The sequence below is a fragment of the Spermophilus citellus genome (assembly GCF_964194105.1).
Source record: "Spermophilus citellus genome assembly, chromosome: 17".
NCBI classification, from domain to species: domain Eukaryota; kingdom Metazoa; phylum Chordata; class Mammalia; order Rodentia; family Sciuridae; genus Spermophilus; species Spermophilus citellus.
In genome coordinates, this window is record NC_138199.1 from 23,242,339 (window position 1) to 23,255,097 (window position 12,759).

Genomic DNA, 12,759 nt, shown 5'->3' on the forward strand with positions numbered 1-12,759 from the left:
CCAAAAAAAAAAAAAAAAAAATCAGCCCGGAACAACTCAACAGGACCCTGTCTCAAAAGTAAACAAATATAACTGATGTGATTCTGCAATCTGTATACCGGGTAAAAATGGGAGTTCATAACCCACTTGAATCAAATGTATGAAATATGATATGTCAAGAACTATGTAATGTTTTGAACAACCAATAATAAAAATTAAAAAAAAAGAAAACTGGAAAAAAAGTAAATAAATATTTTTTAAAAAAAACTCCCACAACCCAACAATAAAAAAAAATCCCAATTTAAAAATGAGAACTTAAATAAACATTGCTCCAAAGAAGATACACAAATGGCCAATTAGCACACGGAAATATGCTCAACATCACTAATTATTAGAGAAATGCAAATAAAAAGCCAGAAGATTGCACTCATATCCACTGGGATGGCCACGACAAAAAAAAAAAAAAAAGATACATAATACCAAGTGTTGGTCGGTATGCACAAAAATTGGAATCCTCACACATGGCTGGTGCGAATATAAAAAATGGTGCAGTCGCTACGGAAAACAATGGTCAGTTCCTCAAAATGTTAAACAGAGTTACCATAAGACCCAGTAATTCAACCGCTGCTAGGTTTACAGCCAAGAAAAATGAAAACACCCCACTATTATTCCAACTCAGATCTCCAGGCTCCAATCAGACAGATCAGTACGGCCCAGGCCAGTACTGAACGCAGGACCTTGCATATTCAAAAGTGCTCTACCACCGAGCAACATCCCCGGCTTTCCGGACTACCCTGTACTAAGCACTGATCCCAGGAATGATCTACCACTGAGTTACATCCACCAAACCTTTTTTATTTTATGTTGAAACAGGATCTCACTAAATTGCCAAGGCTGGTCTCAAACTTGCGATGCTCCGTCGTTGGGGTAATAGGCGTGCGCCACCACAGCAAGACAGGACTTTCTCTTTTTGCTGTCTGCCCTGCTCTCTTTAGTTTGTTGCCTGACACACTGCCATCAAGTGCTCACTGTCGCAAAATAACCTACCCTCTACTTTCATTTCCCTTCTGCCGTCAACCGCGGCACGATTTCTCTCCCAGAAGGCCTCAGAGAGAGTGACAGAGCGCTTTACGACAGTTGCTTTGTGGCAGCACTGGAGGAGGAAGATGGCGGCCACCTTAGTTGCTGCTCGAGGAGAGGGTCCCGCACCCGCCTGGGGGCGGGAGGCCGTCGCTCCAGACTGGGAAAACCGGGAAGTCTCCACAGGGGTGAGGAAGGAGTCAGGATTCAGAAAATGTGCAAAACTGGGGAGGATAAAGCCCAAGTGGGGTTGGGAGAGGGGAGGTGGACTGTGTTATGCTCACGGCGGGGGAGAAGTATTCTGAGGATGCTGAAGTGGTGTGGTACGTTGGTGATGGGGAGTAAAGGGTGGGTTGAAGCGTGAAATTCTATCTTTCAGAGCAAATGAAACCTCTGAACTTGAGGGTTGGAATTCTGGTATTCTGAGGAGTACCAGATTGGAAAATGGGTCCGCGGCGCACGAGTTTTGTATTATGGATCTGGGGAAGGAATTGTTGGGGTTTATGTATGTTGGGGAATGTGGAAAAGTCTAGACTCACCCTTCTCTCCCTTTTCTCAGACCACTATCATGGCTGTGCAATTTGACGGGGGTGTGGTTCTGGGGGCGGACTCCAGAACAACCACTGGGTGAGCTCAGGACAGATTTATGAAAGATTTTCCCATCTTTCCCTTTCTTGCCTGCCGGACCATCTTGTTTTCCCTCTTTTCGGTGCTGGGGAATCGAACCTGTGGCCAGCCAAGCAAGTGCTTTATCACTGAGCCACGCATCCCTAGCCCTGCCAGCCCATCCTTAATCCTCCAGTCTAATGTGGGCAGGGAAGTTTCTCGTCTACCTGGAGAGAAAGATTTATCCCAGCTTGTATTTCTATAGCTTCATTCATCCTTATAAAAGTCTGTTCTCCATCTAGCCTACTTCCATTTGTATGAGAACCAATAAGCAATACTGGTTTCCTATCCCTGAAAACACACACACCCCAGGTACCCCCCATTCCCCTGTGGATAGTGATGGGATGGAGGTGGGAGGCAGGTGGGGTCATTCCCTCACTATTCTGCCATCCTGCAGGTCCTATATCGCCAATCGAGTGACTGACAAGCTGACTCCTATTCATGACCATATTTTCTGCTGCCGTTCAGGCTCTGCAGCTGACACCCAGGCTGTAGCAGATGCTGTCACTTATCAGCTTGGATTCCACAGGTGCTTGTGGGCAGGGAAGGAGCAAGTATGGGAAGGGAACTGGGACCTGAGGCACTAAGTGGGCTCACTGTCAGGACCTAAGACTGCCTTCTTTGTAACCCCCACCCAACCCTCCAGCATTGAACTGAATGAGCCTCCATTGGTGCACACAGCAGCCAGCCTCTTTAAGGAGATGTGTTACCGATACCGGGAAGATCTGATGGCGGGAATTATCATTGCTGGCTGGGATCCTCAAGAAGGAGGACAGGTGAGAAAATCTATTCCAGCACTGAAGCCTTGCCTTAGATCCTTTCTCTACTCCAACCATTTTCTATTTCTCATTTCAGTTTCTACCTCACTTACCATTAACTCTCCCCAGACTGATCCCACGATGGGAAGGTGGATGTATATGTGCTGGGAGAAGGTTATACACTGTGACTATTCTCCTTCATCTGGCAGGTATACTCAGTTCCCATGGGAGGTATGATGGTAAGGCAGTCCTTTGCCATTGGAGGCTCTGGGAGTTCATATATCTATGGCTATGTTGATGCTACCTACCGTGAAGGCATGACTAAGGAGGAGTGTCTGCAGTTCACTGCCAATGGTGAGAACTTGGGTTTCTGGGCCTGTGGTCGTCAACTCTCCCTACCTAAGCCAGGCGAACATTTCTCATTTATTACAGTATTCCCAGCAACTAACTCCAAATCCAACTTCCTCCTTTTATCCACAGCTCTTGCTTTGGCTATGGAACGGGATGGCTCCAGTGGAGGGGTGATCCGTCTGGCAGCTATTGAAGAATCGGGGGTAGAGCGGCAGGTACTTTTGGGAGACCAGATACCCAAATTTACCATTGCTACTTTACCACCTCCCTGAGTCTGGGATTCTAGGATGTAATAATATTCACCCCATACCGATAAGACTTTAATAAACAGTTTGTCAAAGAGAGTCTTTGTAATTTGAGGTTCTTTTCTTAACCTCAAGCCTGAACTTGTCTGGCCCACTAGTGGTTTGTGCAAACTACTGCACTAAACTCAAGAGGAGTTACACAGAAGATTGAGGGAGTTTATGAATGTTCCACCGCTCTTCTAAACTTTTGCATGTGTGGTTTTCTTCCTTCCTCCCTCCTCCTCTTTCCCTTCTCCACCCCTTCCCCCTTCTTTTCTCTTCTCTGTCTTTTTGTGGTGTTATGGATTAATCATAACAGAACCTCCTACATGCTAAGCAAGTGCTTTACCACTGAGCTGTAATCCCAGCAGCGTCCAGGCTGGCCTCATGCTTGCCGTCCTCCTACCTCACTGCCAGCCTATCTCAAACCTCACATAGTCAGGATTACAAGCATGTAGAAGTATGCACTGCACCCAACCTGATTTTTTTTTTTAAGGATTTGTTTTTGCTTTTTTGTTTTGGTAAACTTTTTTAGAGAAGTATTGGTTTACAGTAAAATAGAATGGAAGTTAGAGATTTTTCCATATATATGCCCGTCCCCACATACAACTGCCTCCCCTGCTTTCAACATTCTACACCAGGTGATGTGTTTATTAGAATCGATGACCAACAGTGACACATGCTACATGGTTGCCCCCAGCTACATGGTTGGTTTTCAAACCTCTTTCTCCAAACTATCCCCCATATTTCCTTTTCTCTATCATTTCTAGCTACTTAAACTATTAGAATATGGTTAATGTGGGGGCTACCAACAATACCTACCCCTCTATGTTCAAGTCCAAGGTAGAATTTAGAATTCTGAGATTGAGGTCATCTCTCCTGGCATACCAGTCATCATCAATGATTACTGGGCCGAAGACCAGAAGAACTCTCCTTTAGCCTCACTTCATGGTTCTCTTTCTCCATACTTAACTTCTGTTACCTCATCTTGTGGTCAGGACATAGCAATGTAACTTCCTTGGCTTCAGGGGAAAGAAGTTGGTCTTGTCTGCAAGTGGAATTTAAACGCTTTAGACTGGCTCTGAAAGTCACCATTCTCACAGAAGGCTGAGAATGGATTCTGTTCCTTCCAACGTCAAGGACCTAAAGGAATTCAGTGATGCTTATTGACAGTGACAAATGTTTAGTCTTCTTTTCTCCAGTGTAGGGGTCAGGGAACCATAAAAGATACATTTGGAAACCTTGTTCTAGTATGCATAATATCCTGCCTTGGAGGGGTTTAGAGGGCAGGAGAGAGGAGCATACATAGAATTCATCTACTTACCATCTCCATACCACAATCCTGATCCAAACTACCATGATCTCTGAATGGCAACAACCTCCTAAATGGCCTTTCTGCTTCCTACTTGCCCTTAGGACAGTCCTTTTCCCATACAGCAAGGGAAGTAACCTTTGTAAACATGAGACCATGTTGCTTCCCTGCTTTAACATTCTTGGATGTCTTACCGTACCACCTGGACTAATATTTTGGCTCCTTACCAAGACTTTGAAGTTCAACAATTGCTTAACCTTAACACTCCAGTCATTCCTTATTTTTGGTTTCCTACAACCTTACCATTTACTGTTTTTTCTGCCTGGGGGGGCCTCATCCATGCTAAGTAACAGCTTTACCACTGAATTATACCCCCAGTCCTGTGAAAATTTTAATTTATTCTTTGTTACTGGGGATTGAACCCAGGGCGCTTTGCCACTGAACTACATCCCCAGTCCTTTTAATTTTTTTGAGACAGGTTCTCATTAAGTTGTTAAGGGTCCAGCAGAGTCGCTAAGGCTGACCTCAAACTTGTGATTCTCCTGACTCAAGCCTCCCCAGTCACTGGGATTATAGGTGTGCAGCCCTGCACCAGCCTGATTTTTTTTTTTTTTTGAAACTATTTCTTACAGCAGTATTAGGTTTACAGCAAAATGGAGTAGAAGGTAGAAATTTACCATATACCCCTTCCCCCACATATATACAGCCTCACTGCCATCCTGCATCAGAGTGGTATGCTAGAGTCAGTGGCCTACACTGATACCTCATTTCCCAGCTTTCACTTGGCTGCTTGTCGTTCAGGTCTCAACTCAGAAAAGCCTTTCCTATCCATCTGAAATTAAAGAAACACCATCCTCTGCCATCTCATTTTCACATTACCCTGTTTAATTTTCTTGTTAGTATCTCATATTGTCATACTTATTTGTTTACTTGTCTTCTCCCTGTACTAGAAAGTCAGCTCAAAAAAAAGAAAGAGGGGCTGGGGATGTGGCTCAAGCGGTAGCGCGTTCGCCTGGCATGCTTGCGGCCCGGGTTCGATCCTCAGCACCACATACCAACAAAGATGTTGTGTCCGCCGAGAACTAAAAAATAATAAATATTAAAAAATTCTCACTCTCTCTTTAAAAAAAAAAAAAAAAAGAAAGAAAGAAATAGAGTTTTTTCTTCTTGATTCAATGATACATTCTCTATATCTGGCAGGCAGTTAATACCAAATATTTATTGAATGGTATGCTCCCTAATCCCATCTGTTCTGCCTAACCTCCCACAATCCGCCCCCCCAAAAAGGGGATTGAAACTCGTGATGCTTAACCACTGAGCCACATCTCCAGCCTTTTATTTTTATTTTATTTCAATTTTGAGACAGTGCTTAGTGCCTCACTAAATTGCTGAAGCTGTCCTCGAACTTACAATTCTCCTGTTTCAGCCTCCTGAGTCTCTGGGGTTACAGGCAAGCACCACCATACCCTGCAAACCATCTCCCCAAACTTGTTCTCACCACACTCATCTCTTTTTTTTTTTTTTAAGAGAGAGAGAGAGAATTTTTTAATATTTATTTTTTAGTTTTCGGCGGACACAACATCTTTGTATGTGATGCTGAGGATCGAACCCGGGCCGCACGCATGCCAGGCGAGCACGCTACCACCTGAGCCACATCCCCAGCCCCCACCACACTCATCTCTGAAGCTGGGTTTCAGCAAATTTACTTTCCTGTTAGCACACCTGGGGTCTGCCTCACAGTTACCATTTCTGTGACCCACTCCCACCTGATGCTACACTTCCCACCTCAGCCTTATACTCAGCCTTAGTGCCTTGACCCTGTCAACCTTCCAGTCATACACAGAACACTTGGAAAGTCTGAAAGAATTTAATGAGAAGGTCATGATAGATTTGGGAGCCAGACACTGGGACCATTGAGAAATGGGTAAAGGGAGGTTTCCAAGTCTTCCTGGAGGTTCAGCCCCTGATTGCCTCCCTTCAAATGGTGGAGTCATTGGCCGATGCTATGTCATGCAGCTGGTGGCGGAAGGAGAGTCGGGCTTTTCTGCTGAAGTAGGCACCAGCCCCTGGGGAGGGTGGCCCTCCCTCAGTCACCATGGGGGTGATAGCTGGGCTGGAATCTGGAGGGGCAGCAGAACCCAGGCCTACAAGGGAGATTGGAGGAGGAAGAAAGGGATTGTGGTTAAGGGTTCAACTCCCCCCCACACCACCTCCCATCAGTAGCTGAAGAGGAAAGAAATTGTCCTGGGAGTCTGAGGGATGAGAGAAGTTGGTGGCAGCAGCAGGGATGTTAAAAAGCAAGGCTGGCTTCACAGGCATGCAACCTGAGCAATTGCAAAATCCCCCTAAGTCCCTCTCCTGCTCAGAAAGTCTCCCACGCTTGGAATAGTGGTCTACTGTCACCATCTTGAAGTTTTTAAATTTTGCCACAGGGCACCACTGTTCCATTTTGTACTGGACTCTGCAAAGTCTTTAACCAGTCTTGTGAGAAAGTGAGGAATCCACCTCCAAACCAAGGAGATACAGGATCCTTTTTCCTTTGCTGGTTTGAGGGTTTATCTTTCTCCCCATACATTTGTCTATCTGTATGCCTAACAATCCCCCTGTTCCCTCAGTTAACCCTCATACCTGCTCCTCTTTCAGTCCCCCGTTGTCTCCGGCACCCACACCATGGGAAACACCATACACCCTTCAGACCCATCTCAACAATGGAGAAGACCAGGATGCTGGGAATGGCCAGGAGGGCCCCAAGGGGAGGAGTGTGGTTTCTAAGCCCCCCCACCAAGGGCAAAACTACCACTTAGCCTCAGACTGCCTGGTGATTATAGGCGCCAGGGGATAGAAGGGGAAGAGCAGGGAGGAGGAGGGAATGGGAGAGAATACCCCCCATTGAGACACCTGTGTGTGTGTGTGTGTGTGTGTGTGTGTGTGTGTTACTTGGGATTGAACCCAGGGCCTTAAGCATGCAAGGAAAGTTCTCTACCATTGAGCTACATCCTCAGACATTTATTTCTTGTGCCCCTTTAATTTTGAGTTTCTCTCTGATACTCATGTAAAAGCAGCAGAATGGGGTGGGGGGGTGGCTGTAGCATGGCATGGCAGAGATAAACACAGAGTTGCTATGACTCCTGAAAATTTAGTAGAACAATGCCTGAGAACTTGGTGCCAGAGGCTAGACACTGCCAGGGTTGAGAATCTGTTTGTATTTTCTTTCTTTTCTTCTTCTAGGTATTGAACTCAGGGCCTTGTGCATGCTAATAAGCATGTGCTCTGTCACTAATTTATATGGCTAGCCGGCCTACCCACACTCACTCACTTCTTCCTTCCTTCCTCCCTCCCTCCCACCCTTCCTTCCCTCCTTCCTTCCTTCCCTCCTTCCTTCCTTCCCTCCTTCCTTCCTGACTTTCTGTACCAGGGATTGAACCTAGGACTTTGCGCATGCTAGCTTGTCCTGCCACCAGCACTCTACACTGAGCTACCTAGCCAACACTTTTTTTTTTTTAAGTTTAGAATAAGATTTGGAGTTGAGCCAGGCATGGTGGCACACACCTATAATTCCAGTGGCTCAGGAGGCTGAGGCAGGAGGATCACAAGTTCAAAGCCAGTCTCTGCAACTTAGCAAGACCCTTAGCAACTCAGTGAGACCCTATCTTGGAATAAAAAATAAGAAGGGCTGGGGATACAGCTTAGTGGTTATATACTCCTAGGCTCAATCCCTGATACCAAAAAAAAAAAAAAGGGGGGGGGGAGTACCGAAGGTATAATGTATAAATTTTGAAAGAATACTCAATTTTTAGAATGAGAAACTTTACTAGATAGGGAAATGTTATGTTCTCATTAAATGGTCTGGCAGCTTTTGTCCCTTTTATGTTTATTTCTTTGTTTTGAAACAGGGTCTCACTATGTTGCCCAAGCTGGTCTTGAACTCCTTGGAACAACAGGTACAGTGTCATGTGCCCAGCACTCTTGACCATTTTTTATGGGGATAGTTGTAATTGATTAATTATGCAGCGCCCTGTAGATGCTAGAGACTTAACATTTTTATCTCATTTAATCATGTTAATGATGGGGGGGGAGGGTGGAAACAAACCCAGGCCCTTAAACCTAAACTCTGCTACTGAACCACACCCCTAGAACTCAATGATCTTTTAAGATTATTGTTATTACTGTCCTGATTTTACAGATGAGGAAAGAGGCACTAAGAGATAAGATAATTTGCCCTAGGTCGCAGAGGTAGTTATTGCAGAGCAGGAATGGAATCATGCCTCCCCAACCCTACTCGAAGTCTGTCTGACTACAGAGAAGGCTCCATTAACCACTACACTGAGCTTTCCAACCATATTCCCAGGCATTGATGTCCTCAGCCTGTGTAGCTTGGCCAGAGCCTAGTCTGGGAGCTTTTGATTTGAGAGCAATCTAGCCAAGAATTCCAAGTGCCTTGAAGTAAAACTCAGCAAATAGTGCATCATTGTTGCCTAAGGATAGCATTCCGTGGGAAATTTTAGGAAGCACTATTATACTATATGGCCTGACTTAGAAATCTGTTTTGTTTTGTTTTTTACAACCATTGAAGTAAAAATGTATGTACAATTCAATACACATAATGTACAGTTCCATGAGTTTTGTCCAGTATATACACTCATATAATCATCAACTCCAATCAAAATATGAGTGATTTCTATCACCCTGAACAATTCCCTTATAACCAGACATGGTGGCACACACCTGTAATTCCAGCGACGCAGAAGGCTTGAGGCAGGAGGATTGCAAGTTCAAGGCCAGCCTCGGCAACTTATCTAGGCCCTAAGCAAGTTAGTAAGACTCTGTCTCAAAAAATAAAAAGGACTAGGGATGTGGCTCAGTGATAAATCACCTCTGGATTCAATCCCAACTACAAAAAAAAAAAAAAAAAAAAAAAAAAAAAATTCTAAAGAATTCCTTTTGGAGTATAGGATTATAGGATGTAGTTCAGATGGAAGGATCTTGCCTAGCTGTACTGAGTTCAATCCCTACCACTGCAAAAAATAAAAGAAAATTCCCATTATATGTCAGTCTTTCCCCATACCCTGACACAGGCAGTCAGTAACTAGATTTCTATTGATTGGTTTTGTCTGTTCCCACCCCACCCCACTCCAGTAATCAGGATTGAACCTAGAGACACTCTACTACTGAGCTATATCCCCAGCCCTCTCTATTTTTTACTTTTTTCTACATCTCCCAGCCTAATTATTTATTTATTTATTTATTTATTTTAGTCCTGGGGATTGAATCTAGGGGTACTTTAACACTGAGATCTATCCCCAGCCCTTTTAATGTTTTAGTTTGAGACAGAGTCCCATTAAGTTGCTTAGGGCCTGGCTTAATTTCAGAGGCTGACCTCAAATTTGTAATCCTCCTGCCTCAGCCTTCTTAGTCACTGGGGTAACAGACAGTGCCACCACACCTGGCTTCCAGCCCTTTTTATTTAGAACTACATCCCTAGTTCTTTTTAATTTTTATGTTGAGACAGGGTGTTGCTAAATTGCCCAGGCTGGTTGGATGTAGTGGCACACACTGGTAATCCTAGTGGCTTAGGAAGCTAAAGTAGGAGGATCACAGGTTTGGGACCAGCCTCAACAACTTAGAGAAGCTCTAAGCAGTTTAGCAAGACACTGTCTCACAATAAAAAAAAAAAAAAATGGGCTGGAGATGTGGCTTAGTGGTTAAGCACCCCTGGGTTAAATACCTGGTACCAAAAAAAAAAAAAAAAAATTAAATTTAAATTTAAAAATTTAAAAATTTCCCAGGCTGTCCTCAAACTTGCAATACTCTTGCCTCAGCCACAGAGTCCCTGTGATTACAATGTTGCACCATCATGCCTGGCTGGTTCTGCCTGTTTTAAGACTTGGTATAAAGGAAATTATCTGGTATTACTCTTTTGTGTCTTGCTTACTTCAGTATAATGATTTTGAAATTCATCCCTGTGGTATGAATTAACAGTTTGTATGGTTTATAGCTTCATTGAAATATAACACACATACCATAAAATTGACATGCACAATTTTAACATACGCAATTCAGGGCTGGGAATGTAGTTCAGTGATAGGGAACTTGCCTAGAGTGTGCAAGTCTCTGGGTTTGATCCCCAGCACCTTTGTACTCTTTAGAGTTTACTCCCCATTTGTCCTTCTCCCCAGCCCTGTCAACCATTCTTGTCATTCCTGTTTATATGGATTTGCTTAATCTGAACATTTCAAATTAATGGAATCTTACACGTGGCTTTTTGTGTCTGGTTCCTTTCACTTAGCCTAATGTTTCCAAGGTTCATCCATGTTACTAACAGTATGTATCAGTACTTATTTTCTTTTCATGGTGAGATAACATTACATTGTACAGAGATTAATTCATGAATGTTTACAATATGTACTTCTAAGAAGAGACTTGTATCCAAATGATGGACATTTGGCTTGTTTCCACTTTTTGGTTATTATGAGTAATGCTGTTGCAAATATGTGTGCACGAATTTTTCTGAGGGATTATTTTCATTTCTCTTTTGTTATCTACCTAGGAGTCTAATTATTGTTCATATAGTAACTCTACATTTAACAATTTAAACTATTTTCTTCCCCTATCCCCAGTACTGGGAATGCCTCGCTTGAACTATTTTCTAAAGTGGCTACACCATTTACACTTTATTCATTTTATTGTAAGTAATATTCTATTATTAAAATAGACCACAGGGAGCCAGGCAGAGTGGCGAACACCTGTAATCTCAGTGGTTTAGGAGACTGAGGTAGGAGGATCACGAGTTCAAAGGCAGCCTTAGCAAAAGCGAGGTGCTAAGCAACTCAGTGAGACCTTGTCTCTAAATAAAATAAAAAATAGGGCTGGAGATGTGGCTCAGTGGCTCAATGGCGGAGTGCATCTGAATTCAATCCCAGAACCTAAAAAAAAAAAAAGGAATTGTTACTGACCTTTAGTCTATTTTTGTTTGTTTGTTTGTTTGTTTAAATAGACCACAGGGCTAGGGGTGTAGCTCAGAAGTAGTGTTTGCTTAGCATGTGTGGGCTCAACTCCCAGCACTGAGATAGAGAAAGAGAAAGAATAAACCATTTAAAAACAAACAAACAAAACAAAACAAAACAAAAAAACTTAAGCTCTTCAAAAGGTACAATTTTTAAGAAAATGAGCAGAGCACTGTGGAGCATGTCTGTACTCCTAGTAACAGGGGAGACTGAGGAGGAAGATGGCAAATTCGGGGTCAATCTGGGGAATTTGTGAGACCTTGTCTCAAAAAAAAAACTAGAAGGTTGGGGATGCACCTCAATCATAAAGTGCCCCAGATTCAATCCCTAGAACCCTAGGACTGAATTTTTTTTTAAAGTCATCACATCCTGGGACAAAATGTTTACAATATGTACTTCTGTGAAGAGACTTGTATCCAAAATATATGGAAAACTCTCATAATCCAGCAAGAAAACATGATTTTTAAAAATCAGCAAAAAAACTTGGGCTGGGGTTGTGGCTCAAGTGGTAGCTAGCGCACTCGCCTGGCATGCACACGGCCCGCGTTCAATCCTCAGCACCACATACAAACAAAGATGCTGTGTCTGCTGAAAACTAAAAAATAAATATTAAAAAATTCTCTCTCTCTGTCTCTCTCTCTCTCTTTTAAACTTGAATAGGCACTTTACCCAATATATATATAAATGGTAGTAAGAACAAGAAACATGGTCAACATCATAATATTAAGAGACATACAAGCTGAACCCAGTGGCTGGTGGACACATGTAATTCCAGCAGTTTAGGAGGCTGAAACAGGGAGGACTGCAAGTTGGAGGCCAGCCTCAGCAATTTATCGAGGCCCTAAGCAACTTATAGAGACCGATACTGAAAGGCCTGGAGATGTAGTCCAGTAGGTAAGGCTTTCTGGGTTCAATCCTCCATACCAAAAAAAAAAAAAAAAAGAAGAAGAAGAAGAAGGAGGAGGAGGAGTGGGGGGGGGAGGAGAGAAAAAAAGAGATAAAATGAAGTTGCAATGATGCACCTATTTTAGAATGACTAATTTAAGATTGACAATATTATATTAAATGTTGGCTATGCTGAAGAATGACTAGAATTATCACACACTGGTATTGAAAATGTAATTTTTTGTTTTTTGCTTTTTGTTTTGGTGTTGGGGATTGGACCCAGGGGTGCTTAACCACTGAGCCACATTCCCAGCCCTTTTTTTTTTTTTTTTTTTTTTTGGAGACAAGGTTCTGCTAACTTGCTTGGGGGTCCTGGCTAAATTGTGAGGCTGGCCTCGGATTTGCCATTCTCCTGCCTCAGCCTCCAGAATAAAGCCCGG

General features: G+C 43.3%; 2 protein-coding genes across 2 annotated transcripts; one reads left to right on the forward strand and one right to left on the reverse strand.

Annotated features, from left to right (window-relative positions):
* The first annotated feature begins 1,111 nt into the window (after positions 1 to 1,111).
* Positions 1,112 to 3,178, forward strand: PSMB6 (proteasome 20S subunit beta 6). The gene is made up of 6 exons (XM_081271170.1): positions 1,112 to 1,247; positions 1,619 to 1,686; positions 2,123 to 2,254; positions 2,372 to 2,501; positions 2,693 to 2,837; positions 2,964 to 3,178. The coding sequence occupies exons 1-6, from the start codon at positions 1,146 to 1,148 to the stop codon at positions 3,104 to 3,106; spliced, it is 720 nt and encodes a 239-aa protein (XP_081127296.1). The 5' UTR covers positions 1,112 to 1,145; the 3' UTR covers positions 3,107 to 3,178.
* Positions 3,179 to 6,407: 3,229 nt separating this feature from the next.
* LOC308635818 (uncharacterized protein C17orf114) lies at positions 6,408 to 7,131 on the reverse strand (the record flags this gene model as incomplete). Its single annotated transcript, XM_081270585.1, has 2 exons — positions 6,408 to 6,574; positions 7,059 to 7,131. The coding sequence occupies 2 exons, from the start codon at positions 7,129 to 7,131 to the stop codon at positions 6,408 to 6,410; spliced, it is 240 nt and encodes a 79-aa protein (XP_081126711.1).
* Between the last annotated feature and the right edge of the window lie 5,628 nt (positions 7,132 to 12,759).

What these genes read in the sequence shown, in the direction of transcription:
- PSMB6 (XM_081271170.1), top strand. Translation starts at nt 1,146, where the DNA reads ATGGCGGCCACCTTAGTTGCTGCTCGAGGAGAGGGTCCCGCACCCGCC. An exon ending in ATCCTCAAGAAGGAGGACAG is followed by an intron (nt 2,502 to 2,692) that starts GTGAGAAAATCT and finishes TTCATCTGGCAG; the next exon opens with GTATACTCAGTTCCCATGGG. An exon ending in TCTGCAGTTCACTGCCAATG is followed by an intron (nt 2,838 to 2,963) that starts GTGAGAACTTGG and finishes TTTTATCCACAG; the next exon opens with CTCTTGCTTTGGCTATGGAA.